This window comes from Lepisma saccharinum, chromosome 29, assembly GCF_977018435.1.
Source record: "Lepisma saccharinum chromosome 29, izLepSacc3.1, whole genome shotgun sequence".
Lineage (NCBI taxonomy): Eukaryota > Metazoa > Arthropoda > Insecta > Zygentoma > Lepismatidae > Lepisma > Lepisma saccharinum.
The window spans coordinates 6,807,189-6,833,559 of NC_139257.1; the positions used below are offsets into that span (position 1 = coordinate 6,807,189).

A 26,371-nucleotide genomic window follows, 5' to 3' on the forward strand; every position below is an offset into this window, starting at 1 on the left:
CATCAATTTCATGATATCATCACTCATCCCCTACTTCGGAAATTAGCCAAAAGTGGCACAAGAAGAGAAGTAAAATAAAGCATATCAATCAATCGATCGTGGTGGTCTGTCGGGAGAGTGTCTGGCTGCCACGCGGAAGATCCGGGTACGATTCTCGGGGTGGGTGATGTAATTTGAAATTTTCCGGCCTTGTCCCCGCATAAAGCGGCTCTGGACCTCGCCCAGCCCTAAATCAATAGGTACCTGGGGGTAAAGGTGAGCAAAGCGTGGTGCTGATCACACCACCTCCAAAATCTCAGAGATCGAAAACGTGTGGGGCCCTACCGCGTGAATGTGCCATCATGGCACGGGAGCTTTGCCTTACATTACGTTACGTTAAAGTATAATATTATATGCAGGATGCTTTACTTATAATATTTCGACTCACTCCATTTACTAATGTTTTGAGACATTGCAAGATCACTTGAGACTGATCTTTGTCTCACGGCACACAGACAAGTCGATCGAGTAAATATATCTTTCCTTTGACAGGCACATAGAGGTTCGGATCCCACTTTACACTGTAGCTCAAGTCTCGATTAGCCTATCTGTGCATAAAGTGGACTTAAAACATCAAATCAATCAATCACTCTTCCCTTTGATAGATCCATCAGTCCATGACCAGATTTCATCTTTATATAGCTCTAGTAGTGTTGGGCGATATATCGCGATATTGAAAAAATATCGACCACGCGATATCAACTAGACGATATATCGTCACGATATTTTGGCGATTGTTATGGCCCCGAGTTGGCCATTACTTCGTTGTTTTATATTATTATTATTTAACGAATGTTATTATATAATGGTATATTATATATTATATTATCTCATGTTTATTATAGTATAACGTATTTTACAGTTAATACATTCATAAATATTATATTAATGCCTTCAGCCAATTTTCCAATTTGTAATATTAAAATGAGAAACGGAATATTTGATCATTAAAAAAAATACGAGGGTTATTCTTTAAGTAAGGTGCGTTTTGCAATAAAAACGAAGTAAGTATATGTGTTTCAAAAAAACAGCGCAGCATGTGGCCTTGCATTGTTATGAATCAGTACGACACCTGCTGACAGGATTCCATGCCGTTTGTTCTGGATTACTTGATGAAATTTTCTTAGGGTCTCACAGTAGGAAGCTGAATTAATTGTTGTTCCTTAAGGCAAAGAAGTCCAGTAACAAAACACTCTGCCTGTCCCAAAACACAGTTGCCATGATCTTGCGCTTTGAAAGTGTCTGATTTGCTTTCACTTTGACCGGCGATGATGTGTTGACCATCCGCCATACAGTCCAGACCTTGCGCCTAGCGACAACCACCTCTTCCGCCATCTGAAGACCTTCCTGGGCGGCAAGCGTTTCGACAGTGATGAAGAAGTGAAAACGACCGTGAGTAACTGGCTATCATCACAGGCGGCAGAGTTCTATGAAAACATTTACTAACTTTGTTTTTATTGCAAAACGGACCTTACTTAAAAAATAACCCTCGTATATTGCCAGTGCAACAGCACTGATACCACAACGTGAAAATGAAGCATCTATAAAATAATTGTGTCGAACAGCGAAGTGGCACGAATGTCGATATTGCAATTCCACTTCTCACTTTAATTTCAGAGCGCGTCGCCAGATGGTGCATCTCCATGCGATATTGCATAAATCAATGACAAAAGCCATGAACATCATTTCTGCATTGTTCTCTTGCTCGGTTATGTAGTTTAATTTCGAAGCAAGCTAACCAGAGTTGCACGAAATGTGACAACAATTTTGAATAATCTGCTTTTGAAACTTTAATTCGGAGTGTAAACGTTGGTGGCATAGACGGGGAAAAGTGAAGAAACGTTAATGTCTGCACACGGAACTGGATTTCCAGTAGGAATGCACTACTTGGCGCTGAACTAGCTACCCATCTGCTAGTTTTCGCCTCACGCGATACTTGTTACTGTACTTGTCGGTATACTTATGTACCCATAAGACATTGCGCACAGCAGACAATCTAAAAATGGACGAACAATTTGAAGCACGTTGTACGAGAATTACTGCTGTTATAAAAAAATAAAAGTATGGACTAGGAATTGGCTCGAAAGAAAACATAGTAATCAATGCGTAATGAACAAGCTTTCTAATCAACCCGGGTACGAACATTCATACATGAGATTCGCAGGATTCATTCTTAAAAAAATATTTTGTTCAGCTAAATAATATGTCAAACATTTAATACACTTCTAATATGAATTTTCATTATTGGCTAATCATATTTTCACGTACGTACAAATCTAATCGCTTTGCATAAATATAGAGCGACCACAAGGAAAAAACCTTGGCCGAAAAGTTCCCGCGCAGCTTTCCCTTCTTCCGTTCAGCTCGGGCCATAAGGACGCATGGTCCACTCTCCCCCTCCCCTCCTCGCGCGGGTACGGTGCACAGGAGTCGTGGGTCTGCGCAGGTTTCTTTGCTTGTGGATCCACTATACCTAAATATTAATGAACTGAACACGAATGCACATAATCTCTGTTACTTTTTCTTTTATCGAGAAGCGAAAAAAAAAACAACCAACATTCGGAAACCACAGATAAAAAACACTTTCCTTTGGCAAACTCACAGACCATCTTCGCTCTGCTTGGCAGTTCCACGGAACAGTCAAGCAGCCATCCCGGCGGCCATGATCCCCCCACCCCCACACACAGGTAGCAGTTCAGCGCCAACTACTATAGGATTAAAAATTATAGATACCTGAGTTTGGACTCCAATTAAAAATTAGCCAGTAGACCTACATAAAAACGAGTTACATCAAAATTTCGCTTATTCAATTCTGCGTTAATCTATGCTAACCAATTTTATTTTCGATTATGCCTTCTATTTTTTATTGTCGTAATAAAAAAAAGTCTTGTAAACGATCGTTCTCCTTGAAATTCTATAAAGAATAAATGACTTGTCCAACCATGATGCAATTTTAATAAGGTGCAGGTAGAAAGGTTTTAAACTCATTTCTTAATTTTCGGATTTTTTAAATGTGTCAAAAAACTGTTCTTATCAATTTTGTGAATCAATTTTTCCTTAGTATTGGGTAGTCCTACAAACACAATATTTGTTCTGTTTTGAAGCTCTTTGAATCTGTTTATAAAATCCATTACCGTTGTCAATTCACACTGGGAAACCGATTTTATACAGATTTCTATTCAGTGGAGTAAAGCTGTACGTGGAACGTGGCAACACCGCAATTTTCACGGGCCAACGGACAAAGCTGTGTGCGGTGTTGCCATGTTCAACACATATCTTTACTCCGTTGAATAAAAATATGTATAAATTGTTTTCGCAATGTGAATTGACAATGAAAATGGATTTTAAAACAGATTCAAAGAGCTTGAAAAGATCAATATTGTATTTTTAGGGCTACCTAATACTAAGAAAAAGTTGTTTCGCAAAATTAATAGCCACTTTTTTTTACCAATTTTAAAACTCTAAAAAATGAAGAATTGAGGACTAAAAGTGGTAAACGTTGTAAGTGCCAAAAGCGAAAGTGTTGGGAAATCGCATCGTTCCGCACATCAGCCCGTAAGAACGTGCACACTAGTGACTTCTTTACAAGCCCCTTGAACTACTTAGAGGGCTACCAGCCACATTATAAAGCATGGCACATTTCACAGTTTAACGTGGCACTTAGAGCGTTTACCAATTTTAGTCTTCCATTGTGTTTAGAACCTTTTTGCCTGCACGTTACTAAAATTTCATCATCGGACGTTTAAAATTTATAGAATTTCAAAGGGAGGCATCGTTTGCAAAACTAAAAAAGAGCGTCACTTTTTGCGTTCTCTCGACGATAAAATATAGAAGGCCTAGACGAAAAAAAATTGATAAGCTAAAATTTGATTGTAAGTCGTTCTTACGTACGTCTACTGGTTAATGATTAATTGGAATCCAAAGTGGAGTAGGCTATCTATAATTTAATTCCAGTTCCGTGTGATTCGGCCTTAACAGAATCGTCCACGGAAGCAGCATGACGATAGGATATTTTACGTTCCTTGTTGTCTTTCTCTTCCTTCCCCACGATTCCTCCGTAACACGATCCCAAGAAGGCATCAAATTGCGGTCTCGCTCTCCTTCTGTGTCCACAATCGCATCACGACCCTCGGTTTGCAGAGCCGCGGAGGGGCGAGGGGGAAACGCCCATCAAAATACCTCCAAGAAATAAAAGAGCGAGAGCCCCGGATAGAAATTTCTGGCTCTGCCGCATGGATACACATTCGATTTCGGTTTCAAACGGAGACGAAGGTGTCAGCCGACTGGGCGTTGTAAGGGCAATAAATCTGACTTGAAATGGAGCAGCGCGATGCCAATCACAACCCGAGGCGCGGAATTAAGCCGTGGAATAGGGAAGAGACCAATTTCTCGGTTATTACCCTGTCGGAGGCCCCGTGATTGCTCTCGCCCTACGAAAACTAAATTATCACTTCAACCTTGACACAAAAAAAAGCACAAGGGTCTCTCGATGCCTGGGAAGCCCGAAGGCGAGTCACTTGATAACAAGACGATGCTGCTTCTTATTCGTAAAGCGTTCTCCTGAGGTCGAGATCAAATTGTTGATCGCTCCTTCTTGGTTTCTGTCTAACTACAGTGCTTTCGTTTAGGCTCTGCGCCGAGATAGAGCATGAACAACTTTTATAACTTGGGAGTGGAAGCTGATGACTAGAGCCCGGAAGTTCAGGCATTTATTTTCGTTAAAATAGGCAGGCAAAAAGGCATTTATAATGTGGTAAATAGGCACTAAAAATGAAAAAAAGACAAAATAAACCGAAAAAAGGCACATTTAGAAGTCGCTTACTTTTATCTATAATTTCTGGCAAAATGTTAAAATCTAAATTGGGAACAGCATTTCAATTTTCTCCGTCTTGATTGCACATAACTACAAGGTGCTTTTTAAGTTCTAAACATTCATTGATAGTCGTCTGTCAGGGAGAATGTTTTTCATAATAGAAAATGATCTTTCTACTTCGACAGAAGTTATTGGAGCATACATATAACAAGCTAATGTAGCTGGACTCATTTTGGTAACAGCATTTTCACCTTTTAGAATATCACAAATTGTTTTCAATTGTTTCAAGTCCTCATTTGCACTCACTACCCGTTAGCACTTTTCCGCAACAGCTGACCCCTTTTCTCCTGGCACTTCCATCATCTGCTGCATAGATTCCTCGAAGATTTTCATGGATGCTGTAATTGTAATTGTCTCTGGCAATGCACCATAATGTGCAAAAGTAAACTTGAATAGCACAGGAGCTTTTTCACTTCACGAATTGAAGCCGCTTCATTTTCTGGAAGAGCATCGATCACCTCACTGATTTTTTGAAGGTTGTTGGCATAATATATAGCTGCTGATATCCAGGTTCCCTATCTCGTCAAGACTGGTTGCTGAGGTAAACTAAGCTCAATCGCAACTTCCTGAAATTTTCGGGTTCGAGAGGGAGATTTCAGAAATATTTTCTTTGTGTTCGAAATCAACCTGTCCACTTCAGCAGTCAATCATGCACAAGAAATGTTAACCGAAAGGCAATATCCTGACTCAGCATGAAATACTTTTTTCTCACACTTTTCTCCTTCAGCAATGTTGAAACATGCGTGAGTTCAATATTACTTAAATAAGGCGAAAATTATTCACATAATAAACGGAAGAAAAATAAATGCCAACAACGTTTCTTGGGAGAAAAATAATTTATATACACATTTTTTTTAAAAAATGTCAAATTTCATTGAAAAAGGCAAAAAAAGGCATTATAATTGAAAATAGGCAGTGGGGTCCCAAATAGGCAAAATAGGCAAAATGAAAAGGCTTCCAAAACATTCGAAACAACATAAGAAACGTATATCCGGAAAAAAAATATGAATATATGCAGTAGATAAAAAGCGGCATTTTGCCAAACTTCCGGGCTCTACTGATGACCTAAAAATATAGGTATATGACCTATAGAATGTCCTAAAAAATGGGGAAAATAACGTAAAAATGCAAAAAATGACCATTAAATTTGTTAGTTTCAATTAAAATATACAACGAGGATTTCCAATGGAAACAACCGAATAATTTTAAAACAATTTAATGAAAAAGTCGTACACACTGAATGAATTGGTGTAAAATGCATTAATTTTTCGCATCTTTGCCTGGTGATGTAGTGTGGTGTGACTCTGTGGCATTGTAAAGAAAAATAAATTATCACGATCCACGTAAGACAATTTTTGTTTAGAAATTTAACAAATTGTATAAAAAATAGGGAAACCAAAATAAGGCCAGTCTGGCCAGGGTACTTCCAGCTTCTTCTTAAAAATCGGGGGAAATGACCGAAAACCTGAAAATTGGCAAAAAATGCAAAAAAGAAAGCACTTTAAAGTGATCGAAAAAAAAAGGTTGCTGGACCGAATTGAAATAATTTACAGATAAAAAGGTTCTTTATGGTCCAGAACCCTTTTACGCTTGCTGATTTTCTCTCCTGGACCGGAATTGCATTTATTTAAAATTCCTGGACCTTTAACAACCCTGGTAACCACAGCGCTATTCAGCAATAAGGGATGTAATTAGCATATTTTCAATGATAAGTTCGCGAACTTAATTGTCAGACCTCGTATTCTCCCGCTGTAAGAACGAAGTCAATATAAAAAAATGAATATGACTTGCGAGAAATCCTATTGGTCGTTCCAATAACAGCTGTGCAGGAATGTTGCACGTACAACTCTAATTCATGTGATAAAACTATAGCACTCAGCGGAGCCGCTGTATTGAAGTAGGGGGGGAGGCTCAAATTATATCATGTACAGCTATTACTAAGATACTAATGGGCAAAATATCACCAGAATTAACGAAAGCAATAACTTCTCAGGATTCACGTAGTTTTGTTTACATCAACTTTGCTGCAACGCGTCCATTTACTACTATTACATGAAATTGCCTATGGATTTCAGTGACATTATGTCACCGTTTGTAATTATTCTTTTCGCAAGTAAGACTTAGTTATTATATATACACAGTAAAACTTCATTAATCCGGACAGGCAAAAGGAAAAATAGCAGAATGCAAGGTTTCAAATGTGGCTAGAAGTCAACAAGAGAACTTCCCAAAGAAAAGGCAGTCAACCACTGATGAAATTCTGTTTCGCGCAGACTTTATACTGTACTGTATAGTGTATTTAGGCCTATCCCCTTTAAATACACCACAATAAACGTGTTTTGTTGCTATAAACGGATTTTTAATGCACTTTCTACTGTTATATTAGGTTATTTCAGTTCATCCGGACTTTCGTTAAACCGGTCAACTTAGTCCGGATTAACGAGGTTTTACTGTATTTATTTACATTCAGAAATAATCAGTTGCGGCGATTGGGTTACAAACCTGGGGGCGGGGGCAAGGACAGTTTACATTCCCTTGGCGCATACGGTTTAGCATTGTCCGGGGGAAAAAGTGATAAAAATTGCCGCCACTGGAAATAATACATTTTAACTCTTCACTATTGCCATAAGAACGCCAAAGCACACCCGTTACAATTGTTTGGAAAGAGTATGTCCGTTGTCGAGAATCTTCAGAGGTTTTTTTTTTTTAAAATCACAAAAAACCGCAGTCATTTCGAAGTGTATTCAAGTGGTTAGGATTATACGAGGGTTACAGTAAAAGTCTTGGCAACTACTTCTTTCTTCCACGATAATGCGGTTCAGGCAAGAAATTGTAAAATATAAAATTGGAAGGTAACGATATATGCTAGCGTTTAATGTATGAATTTTGAACAACATAGAGATGTGTATCAGTATAGAGAAAATGACAAAATATGCACAGTCACAGGTTGTCCTGAACGTATCATGTCTGCAGTTGCTTCTCTTCCACGTCCGAATGCTGCTGCCCACCTCGCAAATGTTCGGTATGGTAGAGCATTATTTCCTAAAGCTTCCACAACCTCAGTGTGACATTCTTTCGCATTCCTTCCACGGAGAACTACCACTTTCACATAAGAACGCTGTTCACGCCTGGTTACATTCATCCTGCACGACTGTTAAACACGCACTGACTTCCCACTTCCCTCAGTTTAATGTCTTGGCAGCCACTGCCATCTAGTGGCGTCACAATACATTGCATGTGACGAGGTCTCCACGGTATATTTTAAAATTTCTTGCCTGACCCGCATTATCGTGGAAAAAATGGTTGCCATGACTTTTGCTCTTCCCCTACTCAGAGCCGTTCTAAGCAACGGATTGCGGTGAAACTTGGTGTAGAGTCTGAACAGGCCATTGGGAAAGGAATGCCAACAAAAAAATCAAATTTTCTCCAACAGATGAAACCCTTCAAACTCTAGGTCCAGTTACGTTGTCTATCAGTGCATAAAATAAATAAATAAAAAAAAGAGAACGAAACAAACAAAATTTGGTATACTGGCAGCAGTGCAAGGTAACCTATTGAAATACGAGAGTTATTTTTTAAGTAAGGTCCGTTTTGCAATAAAAACGAAGTAAGTAAATGTTTTTCAAAAAACATTTATTTTCTGAATTTACATACACTTATCTATTTTTCTACATAATTTCCTTGCCAGTTTAAACATTTATCGTAACGAACTACAAGTTTTTGTATACCTTCCTCATAGAACTCTGCCGCCTATGATGAGTTAATTGTTGTTCTTTGCGGCAAAAAGTCCACTAACAAGACACCCTGCCTGTCCCAAAACACAGTTGCCATGATTCTGCTCAAAGAATGACGGGACCCTGCGCGCGCAGTCATGCCACGCTCAGCGCAATTTCGAACGGTATTCCCAAACAGACCTTGCGCCAAGCGACTACAACCTCTTCCGCCATCTGAAGACCTTCCTGGGCGGCAAGCGTTTAGACACTGATGAGGAAGTGAAAACGACCGCGAGTAACTGGCTATCATCACAGGCGGCAGATATTTATGAGGAGGGTATCCAAAAAGTCGTTGTTCGTTACGATAAATCTTTAAACTGGCAAGGAGTGTATGTAAATTCAGAAAATAAATGTTTTTTTTAGAAAAACATTTACTTACTTCCTTTTTATTGCAAAACGGATCTAACTTAATTTAATGAAATGCCGATTTGCCAGTTGCCAGTTTTCATATTAATGTGGTTTGGTTTGGTTTGAGTTGGTGTTTTAAGTCCACTTTATGCACAGTAAGGCTAATCGGGACTGGACCTACAGTTTAAAGTGGAATCCGAACCACTTGTGCCTCCACCGGGTATCGAACCCGGGTCCCCTTGATTACAAGGCGAGGACGCTACCACTGCGCCATCGGGGAGGCCCTCATATTAATGTGCATCGAGCGCATAACCGTCCCATAGTAACAGATAGAACTAGAGAAAACAAAGATACAACGTTGTCTGCTTAAAATTGAAACTTACTCTGAATTGACGCCGCATTGCATACAAGGCTATCCATTTTTTTCATGGAAATATTTTACTGACGTTGTTTTGACTAAAGTAAGACAAATAACCTTGCTAATAAACCTCAATCAAAACATTATTATAATTCCAATCCTAGTGAATGAAAAGAAAACTGAGAATAAATTGTAAATGTGAAAAAGTTTGGTAATTTTTTTCTTGTTCGGAACACATTCTTCATAATATAATTTTCTTCCCTGCCATAACCAACATAATTACCTGAACTTCCACGCTCTACTTTCTACTTCTACTACCACTACTACTGCTGCTAGTACTAATAAAAATAGGGAAATAATAATTATAACAGTGCTAACAACCAGGGATCGGAAGTTGATGAAAAATCATATTTTTTTCTGAGCCTTGAAAACAATGCTAAATCTGATATCAGTCCGTTTTCCATAAGTTAGAACCAGAAATAACCTTTTTTCTATGCATTTTCGGTCAATTTTGGCTTTTAGGTTATTTTTCAGTACATTTTGCCGCCTTTATTGAATTTTTCTTCATTTTTCAAGCTTTTTTCTTCTCCCCTGTTGTCTCGTGAATTTTAAATGCATTTGCTAGCATAATTTATGTATCGTAACATCCCCCATAAAACTGAGAAACTTTATGAGGCATGAAGTTCATAAACCCGATCACCATAAGTATCTAAGGAATGCCATGTCAGACGTTAACCAACCTTCCTGAATGAGTGGTACTGCAAACAGGTAAATAAGCTGCTGGCCCAAAAGGCATTAGAGGGTAATGGCTTGGCATTACGGAGAAAGGAGGGATGATAAGTATTGAGTGCAACGGACAGTGAGGGGTCATTTCTTCGGGAGACTGTAGCTTGGAAGGAGCAGGAGAGTTTTGGGGAGAGCTGTACAGTCTTACGCTTTAGTGTTCACTCTGAAGGTCAGAGCTATCAGCAGAGGTAAACTACCTTTCTAACCACGTGTGATCCAAACTTGAAAGCGTAAAATCCAAATGGCTGTGTTTTGCCATCTCTTGAATGTTTGTAGTTAATATCTCTCGCACCTTGCCATCAAGCTTACCACGTATAGCGAGTAGCTCCGGAAATAGGGATGAATGGTGAATGAGGTACATCAACCCATTGGGACATCTGAAAGTCCCCAGTTAGATCCCCGTTCCTAGGAGAACGTTACGTGGTGGAGATGCTGGATACTTTCAGATGTCGTTAGCAAGTTCCTCATACGGCGTATGAAAATACGCAATATTATTTTTAACTGAAAGATTGGCAGTGTATTAAATAATTAAATGTGGTACATTTTTTTATCCAGCACTTAAAATACTTTGTGTGAAGTGAAGCCTACATTGAGGTTCCCTTGCTGGCTAATACAATCGCCTTAACCTTGGGTTTTAGACATAATATAAAAACATTATAATCTGATGTACGCGAAACACAACTGTATTTTCTGATGCTGGCCGACTACAGTGTCGTAAAAGGTCCACTCTGAAAGGAGGTGAATGATTTGCACAGAAAAATTTTGAAATAAAAATAAACCCGCAGGATATTGCTCGAGGGGGCAGAGTCAAACATACTTTTTTTTATTATTATTATTAGTAGTAGTAACATTGGTAGTACTAGTATTACTGCTATTATTTTTGCTATTATTACTGTCCTCCTCCATGGCCGTGTGGTTTAAGGCGCTGTGCTTTGGACTCTGACTGCAGGATGGCATGGGTTCGAGACCGCCTGGGTTCAGTCTCTGGGTTCTCGGCCTGTGTATAGAACCGGTGGCAACCCACCATCGTGAGGAAATTGGGTAGTTACGAACGAGTAGCGTAACCCGGTTTCGGAAATCTCCTATAACGGCTGAGGGTTCGACGTGCTGACCCCACGTCACCCCATTACCGGTTCAAGTTCTCCTCACCTCCAGGTAGGTTGTGGGAGGAGACTGGCAGTCGGGAGATAGGCCAAAGCTCTCCAAGGGCTGTCGAGCAACGGATTATTATTATTATTACTATTACTACTACTTATTATATTTCTTTGAAAAAATTACATATATTTATAATTTTCATATTCTGCATATCCATACATATTTGCATAACTGTATACTTAACATATTAATTCACTTAGGACAAAAAGCTGATTTTTATAGTTAGATATTATAGTTAATGTTTAAATGTAACCCTACTTCAATAATAATAATAATAATAATTGTTGCTGTAACTTAAGGCCTGTAAGTCACAAAAAAATGTAAAGTATCGCTAAAATTTCGCCGTTCGAATTATATTAACTCTTTCTAGAAATTTTCCCCCACTGGCGCCCTTCCCTGCGGGTGCTCTTGCACCAAGCAAAGGGGTTTTGCTTAATTGTTGTAATTGATGAAACAAAATCAAGCTTTCAGAGCAAAAATTATTTTTAGGTCATTTTTATTTTATTTTAGATTTTTTGGGTCATCAACTTTCGTGCCCTAGTAATAATAAATACTAATTGTCATGCAAGAACAGATGAAGAGACGACAAACCTTGGGTCCTACCTTTCTTGCACTTCTTCTGGATCGTTTTGGTTGGCTCGCAAGAAGTTTGGTCCCCCTTTTTCAAGGTCAAGGTTCTTGTACGCATATTGGTCTTTGCGTCACATTCCGACCACTGCCCCTTCACGTACCGGCACGCTGAAATTTGACAAGAAAAAATATATATTGATATTTCTTTACACCAATTACATATGAAGCTAAATGTTGTTCCACATAGGTGACACTCGATAATATATACAAAATCATTTTTTATTTTTTTCAATTTAAATCGTTTCTTTTATTTAAAAAAAACGTTTAAAATTGCTGATATTGTTTTTGGAACCATACATGGCCAACTTATTGGACTCATTGTAAAATAAGAAAGAAGCACACTTCCTTGTTTTGAAAGTGTTTTAACTTCATAAATTTGACGATTGTTATAACTTTTTGTGGGATTAAACTGTTTTGTCTGATTCGATATAATCTTGTTTCCCACAATCCTTTCCTTTACTGTGTCCATAAAAAGAAAGGAATTAGGTATAAGTCCTAATGGTAGCGCAATGTCTTGATTCTTCTGTCTGTGAAACTATGTAAAGACGCAATAAAGATACACAGCGTGTCCCGCTTATACATATAATAAAAGAAAAAAATCATAACTTCTAAACAAACTGTCAGAATGATGTGATTGTTGTTTTATTTTAAAGAATGACTCATAATTCTTTTAGCAACACATTCAGTGGTAGTTGCGCATGCGCAGTAGCCAGAATGTCTTGAAAACTGATATTATCAGTTCCTCAGTAGCCATTCGTCATGTGGTCGCCACAAGAAAAGGTGTTTTGTGTTTTAACGTTGTCTGAACTGAAGTCTCTGACACTTGTGCAGAGACGATTTCGTGCACGTTATGGTTTGGGTGCTAAAGAAGTAAAGTTCAAATCACAAACCCTGAGACCTTCTGTAAACAAAACCACGTGCATACAGAAAGCATTGCAAACTCATAGAAGTAAAATAATCCACACGAAAATCCAGCGTTGTTACAGGAATCATTACATAAGGTAAAACAATGGCCAATTTGTAGTATGGGATACGCTGCCGCAAATGACGTCTCACTTTAAACCCAATGCTCTTTCTTTTTTTACTTATTGCTTCACCTTTATGGTTAACTCTTTGCACCAGTAATCATTTCCCATGAATTTGGCTTCTTTCTTGCATGTGAATTGAATATATTGTTGACTTGTAGGTAAAAATTAGAAGGTGTACTTGAAACGAAACATTACGGATGTTCTCGTCGGTTTGGAATGCAGACCTTACAAATTGCCCTCAACGTGAACAACATACAGCCCAGCAATATAATCAACAAGTATATTACAATCAGACAGGTTCATCGGAACAACAATCACCTAATGCCTCTTTAAACTATTGAAACCCTATGAACGTGGGAACGGTCGTCAGGGGAAAAGTTTGCATACAGTTCCCATAATTAAACAGAATAATCTTAGTTTTGTAGAAGCAACAGTAAATAGGAAACCTTGTAAAGTACTTGTAGACATAGGTGCAAATTGTAGTATAATAAATGACAACTTGGTTCCAACAAACGCAAAAAGAATAAACATAAATTCAACCATAGCAGGAATAAGTGGAAATTCCATAACTGTCAGACAAATTGCCTTCATACGATTCCGAATCGGTGGGAAATTTTACTGTCACCCGTTCAGAATAGCTAATACAAAATTCCAGTATGCAATTTTGGGCACAGATTTTTTAAATCTACATAAAGCAAACATATCGTTAGGAGATAATACGATCTCATTGCAGAGATTAGGGTATTCACCAAAATGGCAATTTTCCAGTGACGAAAGCAAAGTACACACCATTCCTGATCAAATATTTCAAATGTTAGATTTAAATCAAAGTTCAACATTTGTAACAAAACATAAAATAACATTACAACCGAAATCCTCAACTTATGTAAAACTACGGCTAGAAAACATCCAGATTGGGACTAAATATAACACATTTGAACCGAATAAAGAATTGTTGGACTCATTAGATATTCTAGCACCTTATGCATTAGTTAATGAAGAAGAACCCCACATTTTGCTAACAAACACAAAAAATCATCCGTTAGTAATACAGAAAAACACTCCAATTGGTTCAGCAGGAAGTAACCAAATAATTTCTGAAATATATGACACTAACGTCAATGAGAATGCAAATAGTGGTCATAAAGTACATCATTCATTCGAGCAAGGTGACGAAAATTTAGACCAGAAAACCTTAAAACGACTCACTAAACATAGGAAATTTTATGACGTTAAACAAATTGATATAAATCCCGAACTAACAGAAGACCAAAAACTCAAAATTCAAAATTTAATTTACAATTATGCAGATATCATGTATTGGAATTCTGAGTGCTTTTCTAAAACAAACGCAATGGAAGCACACATAGATGTTGCTGAATGTGTTCCTCCATTTGCTAGGCAAATTCCCATACCCATAAATTTAAGGGAAAAAATGAAAAATGAAATAACAAGACTTCAAGAACAACAGATCATTGAACCTTGTGAAAACTCACCATTTCGTCATCGCATATTCTTAGTTAAGAAACCAAATGGAACCTACAGACTAGTTTCAGACTTTTCAGAAATTAATAAAGTAATATACAATGTTTCATATCCCCACTCCAGATTGCAATGACATTTTAGCACGTCTTGCGGGTAAATTTTTTTACACTACACTGGACATGGCTCAAGCTTATTTTCAAATTCCAATATCAGAAGAATCACGTCCAGTTACCAGCTTCGCAATTCCAGGTTGTGGTTCATTCCGTTATAAATGTTTACCTATGGGCATGAAGACATCTAGTAGTTTTATGAATAGACTAATGGACATAGTATTTAGTGGTCTTCCCGACAATCAAGTAGCCACCTATTTAGATGATTTGTGCATAGCAACTTCCACTTTTGAAGAGAATTTCTCCCTAATTCAACAAATATTTGATAGGATTAGGAAAGCAAACATGACGGTTGGAATAAAGAAGTGTAAGTTCGCATTTTCAGAAACCATCGTTTTGGGTCATCTTCTTTCTGCAAAAGGGATGAAAATTTCCGACAAAATCATTAATTCAATCAAGAATTTTCCAACACCTAGCAATAAGAAACACGTGAAGAGCTTCTTAACACTTTGTTCTTACATTAGAAAATATGTGTCCGGATTCTCATTTTTAGCGGATAACATATATAAACGTTTGAAAAAGAACGTTCCGTTCACGTGGACAGAGCAGCACCAGAAAGAGTTCGATGAACTAAAGGATAAAATTCTCAGTTCTCCCGTTCTCAAACCGTATTCTCAAAACAAGAAGACCTACCTCATCACCGATGCGTCTACAGTTGGCCTCGCAGCCAGTATTTGGCAAGATTCGGAAGACGGAAGCTCACGCCACCCAGTTGCCTTCGCGAGCCGCAGATTAACCGACACAGAGAAGAAGAAATCAATATTTGAACTAGAATTTCTCGCAGTAGTCTATGGAGTAAAAGCGTTTAGATATTATTGGCTAAACAGCCATTTTACTTTAATAACTGATAATCACTCCATATCCTATTTACGACAAGCATCAAATTTGACAGGTCCATTGGCACGAAGAGCTCTGGAACTACAGCAGTTTTCCTTCGATGTGAAACATGTCAAGTCATCAGAAAATGCCCTTGTAGACACTTTAAGCCGCTATCCAGCAGAGGAAGCTCCTGCCGACAGTGAAGACAACCCTGAACTAATTTTCCACCTAGAGGACAAAAACTTCAGCATTCGACAACATCAAGAAGACGATCCATTATTCGGCCCTATCATTAAAGTCATCAACAACGATCCGATGCAAGATCCAGGAGTAGTACGAGCAGCACAGTATTGCGTCATCAAAGACAACAAACTGTACAGGCGGCATCGATACAACAAGACAGTGGAACTTCTCTTGTGCATCCCACACAAATTAAAAGATGAAATTTTCGAGAAGATTCATTGCAGTGAATACAATGCAGCTCATGCTTCACCATCTTCCACGTATGAAAATTTCAGGAAAAGATTTTACTTCCCAGGATTAAAACGATGGGTGTACATGAAATCAAAATGTTGCCTCGAATGCCAGATGTCGAAGAGAGATTTCGGACCAAAGAAGCTCACCCTTCAGACGTTCGAACCGATCGCCACCCCAGCCAGGAAGTGGGTCATCGACACGTGCGGTCCACTGCAGGCCACAGCCAACCACGGACATCGCTACGTTCTCATCTGCGTAGATCAAGCGACCAGGTACATGGTAACGACATCTATACCTTCAGTTGACGCCGAAACGATCGCCAATGCATTAATGGAACAGATCATTTTGCGATTTGGTGTGCCAGACAACATCACGCTTGATCGTGCACCAGCGCACACTTCAAAAATCATGGAACAATTGAGTCAAATATTGAACGTCAGACTCAGATTCGCAAACACAGATTTCCACGAAACAGTTGGACTCGCCGAAAGACATATTCAGAAATTAAAGCAGAGGCTGAGACCGTATGTAATGAAAAAATGTGCACAGTGGTATCTGTATCTCTCGGCCATAACGTTTGCGATAAATTCAGAAGTACACACAGGAACAAGATATTCTCCACATTACCTTATGTACGGTTACGAACCAAAGAATGCGATGGATTCATTGCTAGGAATAGATCCAAATTCGTTGCAGCACTCTAACAAGGAACGCCTAGACATATTGCAAGCGATGCGTGAACAAGCACAGGAAAATCTCCAGAAGAAATTTAAAACCCAGAAAAAGTACTCAGACCAACACACACGGCATGTTGAATTTCAACCTGGACAAAAAGTGCTAATTTTAGACACAGTTCCGAAACTAAATGTACCTAAGCACTTCGCAAATTACTTCAAAATACATGGTACAGTTCTTGAAATGGAAAATGCCAACAGCGTACGAATAAGCTACAAGGACGGCCGAGGAAAGGATAAAATCGACACATTTTCCATAACAAGAGTCAAACCCTTCTTCGAAGAAAAGGAGAAAATACAAGAAGAAAATGATAACATCGACGAAATGTCTGCAGAACAGTCAGAAACCGAAGAGACAGAAGTCAAAGGGACATAATTCCACAGAAAGTCAAATGGGAAAGAACGTTGTCATTCCATCATTTCGTCGTCATCGTCGCGATTAGTCAAAGGGGAAGAAAAGCGACGCTACAAAACAAGCAGTCCAATCGAAGCATCCATGTTTAATTAAAACCTAAATGCATTTATTTTGTTAAATCTTATCAAAATATACAGGAACTGTCCTCTTCAAAAATAGAATTTCGTGATAACCACGCCAAACTATCCTTAGTTGAATAAACTGGTTTCTTTTCATGAAGATTGCAACACTCGCCTCCTCGACTTGGAAGAGAGCGATATCAACAAAACAGGTACATCTCCTATTACAGCGGCCAAGGAACGAAGTAGCGTGACGTCATCCTGAAAGTGACATCAAATGAACAACAAGCAACTAGCAGAAGTGACAGCAGTTTCGCATGTAAGCAGTTTCTACAAAACTCACATCATATGCATTCGAAGATTACAGTGAAACACGATTATGCAAGAAACTTATATAATATAGAAATTAGAACATTACGAGAATAACGAGCATTAGGATATTTAGTGTAAATTCTCTACAACAATATACATACGTATATTGCAGAGTATACACTCCTGTTATAATTTAAATGAAATAGTGCACAAGTTATATTTATATACAGTATGTATGAATTTACGCTCGCAATAATAATATTTCACTTATGTGAAGTTTAATGATGCTAGGGACAGGTTTTATCTTCATAGATAGCCACTTAAGTATAGTGCGCACTTGAGCGTATCTGATAACCCTTAGTACACAATTTCTGGAATTCTGGTGATTCCATATATATAACGAATTCCTCATAATACATATGAGTGAGAACAGTAAATGAATTAATTTTCATAAAGATTGATAATTCTTGTGTTTCATTGCAATAATAATCATAATAATAATAATGCACTGCCCTTCGAAACTGCGTCACATACAGCGACAGCGATATCTTTAATAATTGTAGGGACTATCTTATTTTTATTAATTACGGCATGTTTTGTTCGTAAAATTAAATCCTGTTTTTGTTGTCCCCTTGCACAACAAACAACCAGTCGACAAAAACCTACCCCTCAAGCTCGCGGTATAAATGTCACAAATGAAGAACAAATAATTCCTGTAAGAATAGCACAAAATAGACATATCAGACCATCAACGGCACCATCCCCTTCTTCTTCCAAAGCGCTGGCTAAACAATCTTGTATCGATATCCCATCACATCACTTTGACAGTATCTGTTAAGGCACATCACCACCGACTTGCACTTAGCCAATGGATTAGACACCCTGTCCAGCAGGCAGACAGTGAACTTCTAAAGCCGCCCTACAATTGGCTGAGTACATGTCGATTGGTGTATGTCCAATTACTACATTCCTATCCTTATTTTCTCTTTCTCCTTCCTTTCAATGGCTCAGACCACCTCTAACAGGTACCTACAACACCAGAGCATCGTCGAAGATCGACAGAGGAAAACTCGAGGACCAACGCCGCCAAATTGTCTTCCACCTTCTACAGAATAAAACTCCAGATTTAAATCCAATTTCGGAGCAATCCCCCCCCCTCCCCGTAAGATTTTGATGGACGATGGACTTGCCGTATTGGAGAATAGAAAGATGAAAGCCAAGTCAAGAAGAATGTTCCCGGAGGCTACACTTTGTTTAGACAGGACAAAGAAGGAACAGCATTCATTGAATGAGTGTCTATTACATTCAAATTGATACTGCTAAGACAGGACAATGCATCCAAGACGAACCTTCTGTCCCAGTTGCGGAAGTTGGAGAAGAAGTGTAAGACGTTTCTCACCTAGGACAACATGTGATTCTCCCACTGTGATCTGATTCCCAGCTTACAACACCTTAGTATAACAGGCAAGTATTTCACGAACTTGGAAATCCTTTCCAGCAGGACCGATTAGTAGCATTACATGTTCCAAATACCAATTCACCAGAGCATCCCAGCTGCCCAGGATGTCATCAATCATTACAAGTTGCAACAAGATGTGAAAATGAAGAAGTTCGAAGAACTGGAAACGCCAAGTTCACCACTTCAATCCCTAGTGAAGTCCCAATAGACTACATGAAGTACAGAAACTAGGTTCGTCCCAATTGTGCTATGCATTTCTATGCATGGACAAACGTGAACATTCCAGAACACGGGAAATCGAAATGATACTGATCTGTAATCATTGCGTGAATTCTTTTAGAAGAAACTGGTACTTTCAAAATGATAAAACAAAGTGATTAAGTGAAAATAAACACAATGATACGAAATAATGTCGTATTGAACCCTTAAGGTTTGAACACAATGTGTTTAAACAGTGAACATTCTCTAAGTGATTACAGTGTCATTATGGCATACAGTGTAAACTATGCCTTATCAAAAGTGAATATTTTTTCATTCAGATTTGTAAATAATTATAAACTTTGGTTCCAGGATAGTGTATAGTGCATCATGATTTACGTTTTCATTGGCGATGCAAAGAACACCAGTGATAACGTAATATTAAAATAATCAATTTAAGGGACAAAAACATCGTAAAAAAGATATTGTGCTGGTAATGGTTGTGGTTATGTATTATAATCAGCTATCCTAATTTCATATTCATATGTTTAGTTAATCAACTTACTGCTCTTTGGTTCTTAATGGTATTTAGTTGTTTATGCATTATTTATGCATACTAATAAGTATTATGGATGGGTACTGGTAAAATTTTTCTGCTTACCAGGCTTGATAGTTTCTTGATGTCCTTCTATATCGTTTTAAAGGAATTGCTAACATGTATGAACCAATAAATGATACACTCAGACAAGCGACCATCGGAGATGACGCTTCTTGACAGGGAGGTATGTTGACTTGTAGGTAAAAATTAGAAGGTGTACTTGAAACGAAACATTACGGAGACAGGATGTTCTCGTCGGTTTGGAATGCAGACCTTACAAATTCCATTACTTGCCTCGTCCGTGGAAAGGTACCAGCCTGACAGACGGATATGAATCGACATGTATTGGAATTTGTATAGCGAAGCAACCGAACCGATCTGAGAAGATCGGAAGGGAATTTCGGGAACAGTATTGGATTTGGTTTTGGTGCGTGTACATCGAGGAAGAAAGCGCAGGTATGTACCTGGAGGACGGAGGCGTCTCTCCGAACATAGAATGGTCTGAGCCTTGTTACTGAACCTCTCGCTAGTACCTTTTCTTACTTACACCCCGGTAATAAAATAATGAAATAAGGGAAGGAGCGAACAATATTTTACTTGCATTTTTTTAGACAAAATGATATAACATGGTAATGTATATTTCTAAGGATGATATAGATAGGAGTGTATTTGAAATTTGTTTGTAGATTTTATGTAAATTGTATCTTATGTAAATAAAATATATAATGGGCATAAACAGCCATATGCATTGCTGTAAGTCCAATAAATATATTGATGATGATGATCAAAACAAGACAAAGAAATTTCGTAAATTTATTGCGGTTGGAAACTTTGACAAGCATCCTAATAACGATTTTTGTTCTGATAAATGTAGTGCACTTCGTAAAATAACTTGGTGACATGGCAAGGCAAGATAAGTGTGAACATTTTGTAGTAATATGCATTGTAACTTTCAATGACCTTAGAGATTTGTGTACATAATGATGTTTTATAACATTGGTTATTTTCTAAAAATAATCATGTGAACAGCAAGAAAGTAGTGCAACTTAGTAATTTTGCCTGACTTATCCTTAGAAAAATAACATGCCGTGTTCTATGCGTGCGGGAAGGTCTCCGTGTTCTCCGAGCTTGTTTTCAGAACACCAGCAAGGACAGCCTTTGAAAAGGGGTGAGAAACAGATTGTACTCAATATTTATGTAACGTTCTGTCAGTGGTATCCTGAGAACCAGTAAAAGAAGTGGTTAAGTTGGTATCCCAGTGCAGTGGTGTGTCAGTGTCTGCAGTTTTAAGGGTTAAGGGTTATGAAAGAGAGAATGACCGGGAGAGTAACAATGTATGCGGCTGCATATTCGTCTGATGTTTTGAGAGCGGGTTCTCACATTCAGAGGCTCTTATATAAAATGAATAGGTGCGCGAACTATGAGTGTAACCGCAGATGATTTCGGTCATGAATCAGCTGACGCGGAGTGATACATCGAATCGGTGAGACCGTTTGTTTACAGAAGGTCTCAGGGTTGGTGATTTACACTATAGTTTCATCGTACATTTCAATAAAGAAATGGGAAAAACAGTTACGCGAAACCGGTTATTTCTCAAATCTCGTTAGAGACTTCCTGGACGAGCATTTCAATGAAAAATGGATAGGAAGAAGTTCGAATTTTATTGAATGGCCCCCACGGTCACCAGACCTCACTGTGTGTGATATTTTGTTGTGGGGGTGTGTTAAGGACAAAGTTTACTGTACACTGGTTAGAGATTTGCAAGACTTGCGTGAAAGAATTGTGGTTGCAGTAAGCAACATTACCCCGCACATGCTTTAAAACGCGTGGCTTGAGGCTGACAACCGGTTTGACATTTGCCGTGATACTAACGGTTCACATGTGGAAGTGCGCTAGTTTTCTTGATTTGTAAAAAAAAAATCTGAGTTGTTACATGTTTGTACAAAGTTTGGACAAAAAATATTGGTAAATAAAAAAGTTGTGATTTTTTTCTTTTATTATACGTATAAGTGGGACACGCTGTATATACAGCGCGCCCAACGAAAGACTCCAACATTTTGAAAGTTTATTCTTTTTCAATTCAGGTCATACTGTTGTAATTCCAATAGAAATACAAGCACCCGAAAAAAGAAGGTTCCTGGACCGTGTTGAAATTCATCCGGAAAAAAGGTTCCTGGACTGAATTGAAATTGAATTGATAAAAAGGTTCTAATTTACGCTTTCTGATTTTCGTTCCTGGACCGGAATTGAATTTATTTAAAATTCCTGGGCCTTTAAGAACACCCAAAAGTGTCCGTGGCTGTGCTAATGAACACCCAACACCCCGAAGCTAAAATAGAGGCTCACAGAAGGCTTCTTTCTATTCAGGATATTAAGCGTCCCTCCAGCTTGTTCCCGTCCGATCTGTGTTTACATCATAGATGAACAAATCGTCGACCGATGGGATTGGATCAATACGGAACGCTACGCCACATTGGTGTAGGAGGAATCTTTGCTTCTGGAGTCTTCCGCCCCGCGACCCTCCATCCACGCAATCAGGAAGGGCTTCCCGGATGGGTTTCACTTTTGCCACGCAAAAGTAACACGACCCTTCAAGGGGAAGAGTTACAGTTTCGCCAGTGGCGCAACCCTCCCCCCCCCCCACAACCTTCTACGGAAGTCAATTCTAGGGGGCAAACATTGCACCTGTAGGGGGAGCACAGAAGAGCAACTACTCCTTTCGTAAAATATTCTTGCTGGCTTCGGTCGCAATGCCTGCTTTTCTCATTTTCTTCAAGTTCACAACCGTAGTAGCTAGGGGGCGGTGGGAGTCGGCGTGTGAAAGAGAGAATGCCATGGCGTCCAATGATAATATTGGCACCCTATTAAATCAATTTTGCTTTCAATTGCAAAAATTGAATCTAAAAATTTTCTTGCTCGCTTCGCTCGCAATTTCATTCTTTTCTGTAATGTATTTAAATAATATGTGTTGTATATATGTATTGAATAAACTTAGAATACGTACACAATTAATGTTCGCATGTTGCATATTTATTTTCTTATTTTATGTCGCTCAATGTTGCATATATGTGAAACACATGTTGTACATGAAAGTTATACATGTTTATTATTTCAAATCGTTTCTTCCAAACAAATGCTTTAGCACCGACTTCTACCTCCCTTTTGCGTAAGGATATTAACGTCTTTGATACTACTACTACACTAGTAGTAGTAGAAAATAATAATAATAATAATGCCATTATTAATGTTTTGTTGTTATTATTATTGGTACGTTTATTCTGGTACTTGCCTCCCAGACAAAAAAATGGTGGTTGCGCCTCTGAGTTTCGCACCAGTTGTAGAATTATTTCAATATCATCGGAATGGGCTACTGCTACTAAAATAAGAGAGTTGCAAGTGGGAGCGTTTTTTCATGTTGATTATTAAGCTAGTCACGGTGTTTGAAAAACATGATGAATAAGAATTTTCAGAATTCCATGTATTCCTTAAGGAGGAAAAAACGACAACAACTTGATGTAACGACTAATGAAATGGAAGTTTCGATCTTTCCGTTTGCCAATCAGATCTTCAATCTGTTCTCTTTCCATTGATATGTTGTTCTGTGCTATCGGGAGTGTGATATTCCCGACAGAACATATACAATAATGCTCCTATAAGCGTAATGCTTCCTACGGCCATCCTGGGAGTGTTACCAAACCTGATGCGCATAAAACAGCTAAATTCCAACTTAAAGGAGCTAGATTTGCGGTGGCTGGATAAAGTGCCTCCTAGGTGTCAAAGTGCTGGAGGGGGGGAGGGGAATGCTATTACAGTTAATTTTAAAGTGACGACAATTTATTCTTAGTTTTTACCGTCTAGATCAGGCGGCATCAACCATCTCAATAATTCACTGATGGTCGTATGAAATCGGAAATAAAGGATTACCGGATAACAATATTATGTCATCTTCACGTCCACTGCGCTATATAAAAGTAGCTGGTGATGTAAGAGGGGGTGGGGCGACGTAGCCAATATAATAATATCAAGTCTCGTGCAAAATGTATATTCACGGCAAAAGGTAGCGTATGTGGGTAGGAGCCAGTGATGGTATCATAGTGGGGCAAGGGGGCGGGCGCCCCATTTCAGAGCCAAACAAATTGTTCGAAAAAGTCCGATCTGGCTCCAACAGGGCTAAGTTGGCAACAGTGTCCGCAGCTGCCGCGGAGGGAAGAACCTCGCGGAAACCCAGTTGATGCCTGCAAAGTTTCTGTGCCAGAAGCAAGGATAATCATAATCGATTCTCCCATTACCCACATGCCCCGTTTTGTCCGTGCGTCGGGTTTTACATATAACAAGCAACACAGGTTCATCAGTCGTTGCGGGCGTCACACGCAGAAAAGGCAATTTTAGTGCCTGCTACTTTAAATGAAATAGCAGATGTGATATCGTAAAAGTATCGTCAGCATATGAAACCTAACGAATCGATAATGTCCACTCATGTACGGGACATGGCAGAGAAACGTTCTCTCTATGCAAGAACATGGAATCCAATTAAGAGATAATACGTTCTGATTATCTGCTCTCTCGAACACATTTGACTCCGGTCTCTGCATGGAACGTAATAAAACATTTCCCCTCTAATAATTGGGGAGAATATAACTTTCTATTCGATCCATAAAAGAGATATAAAACTTCCGAATTAAGAGAACTTAGCATTTCAAATTTGGCGCCGTAGCTGACTTACAGGGGCGCCGCGAAATGTGCCAATATTTTTCCTTAAATTAAATCAATCAATGGTATGATTTTTCCAAATACCTGCTTATTTAGTACATTTTACATGTAAAATCTTTCTGAATTTAAAATACATGTTTATTTTTTAACTTAAGGCAAGCAACCTCACCACACTAACTGAGCGTTTCAAGTAGTGACCACTTTTGACCCGCACTATGCTAAACCTTTATCAAGGTAAAGTCCTTCCCTCTAGTTTTGGATGGCTTCCTCGATGACACAGTTGTCGCGTCCTCGTCTTGTAATGAAGGGGTCCCGGGTTCGATACCCGGTGGAGGCACATAGTGGTTCGGATCGCACTTTAAATTGTAGGTCCAGTCCCGATTAGCCTTACTGTGCATAAATTGGACTTAAAACACCAAATCAATCCAATCCAATCCTCTAGTTTTGGCACCTTGCCCTCCCCCCTAGTTCTGGAACCCAATCGCCGCCACTGGTTGTAAGTGTTAATAGGGCTACATTCTGACTTTGGAACTGCGGAAAAATCTAGAAGCACCAAGGCCGCCGTGAAACGAAAAAGCTTGCGAACCTTTGACCTGTGCAATTTTCCTATATTTGTCTAAGTCTCCACCTATAGCGCTATAGGCTAATCGGAACTGGGCCTACACTTTAAGGAGTAGAGGGACAATTTCCCCCTAGGTCTTTCTCGCTGCGGCAGCTGCCGATCACTGTTGCCAACTTCGCTCTTTTGGAGCCAGATCTGGCTCTCTCGTGCACTCGTTTGGCTGTGAACTGTGGCACCCGTCCCCTGCCCCACTATGATGCCACCACTGGCTCCGGCCCACAAAGACCAACTTTTACCATGAGTGTACATTTTGTACATGGCGTGATATTGTTATTTTGGCTGCGTCACCCACCCCCTGTGAAAGTGACAACACTGTTATCCGAGAAATGATGCCGCCAAATCTAGGCGGTGAAAATTAAGAATACATTGCCATCACTTTAACGCTAACAGTAATAGCAGCGTCCCCACCCCTTTGACACCTAAAATTGCCCTAGGAGGCACTTTATGCAGCCTTCGTTAATCTAGCTTCTTGAAAGTCATCTTTAATGGTGGAAATATAGCTGTTTTATGCACATCAGGTTTGGCAACACTGCCAGGATGTTAAATTCATTAGGCTTATGGGACAATTATTTTATTCGTTCTCTCGGGAATATCAAACATCGAATGACGTAGAAAAGTAGATGGATGGAAAAGGGGCACGTTTTAGCAGTAGGAAAAGTCGAAACTCCCATTTTATTAGTCGTAAGTTGAAGTTGATTTCCCATAAGGAATACATGGGATTCTGTAAATATTTATTAATCATATTTTTCAAACATCGTGTCTAGCTTACTAATCAACTTGAAAAACAGTTTCCACTTGCAACATGGAGAGAAATTCTTGCTCTCTTGCATGCTAAATCCTTTTTTAAATAGCAGTGTCCAATCGATATTGAAGTAAATGCACAACTGGTGCATAATTGTCCTTCTTCGCCTTAAAGTGGATTGCGACCCACTTCATGCCTCCAGCGGGTATCGAAGCTGGACCCAACTTGGTTACAAAACAACGACGTTACCACGCATCGGTGAGACCGCAAGACAAGTAGATTTCTTGCTTTCGAATTTCAATTCTTGTCTCCTTCAACATGTATATTATGTGTCGACCCAGAGGTGCAACCACGAATATTTGTCTAGCGGAGGGGCAAATACCAGGATAAAAGTACCAATAATAATTATAATAATACTACCAACAACAATAATAGCAATAATGACTATTATTATTATTATTATTTTTACTAGTTACCACTAGTAGTAGTAGAAGAATCAAAGACGTTATTATCTTCATAAATTACTCAAAAAGGGGGTAGAAGTCGATGGTAAAACATTTGTTTGGAACAATCAATTTGAA

The 26,371-nt window shown here is 38.9% G+C and overlaps 1 protein-coding gene across 3 annotated transcripts in view; it reads right to left on the bottom strand.

Annotated features, from left to right (window-relative positions):
- Window positions 1–26,371, bottom strand: part of LOC145981260 (uncharacterized) — a 220,706-nt gene that overhangs the window by 59,261 nt on the left and 135,074 nt on the right. For 2 of the 3 annotated variants that reach the window (XM_083114415.1, XM_083114413.1), the window contains exon 3: window positions 11,924–12,070. In XM_083114415.1, the coding sequence (XP_082970541.1) occupies window positions 11,924–12,070 (147 nt within the window). The remainder of the gene's footprint in view (window positions 1–11,923; window positions 12,071–26,371) is intronic. The other variant, XM_083114414.1, reaches the window with a different exon arrangement.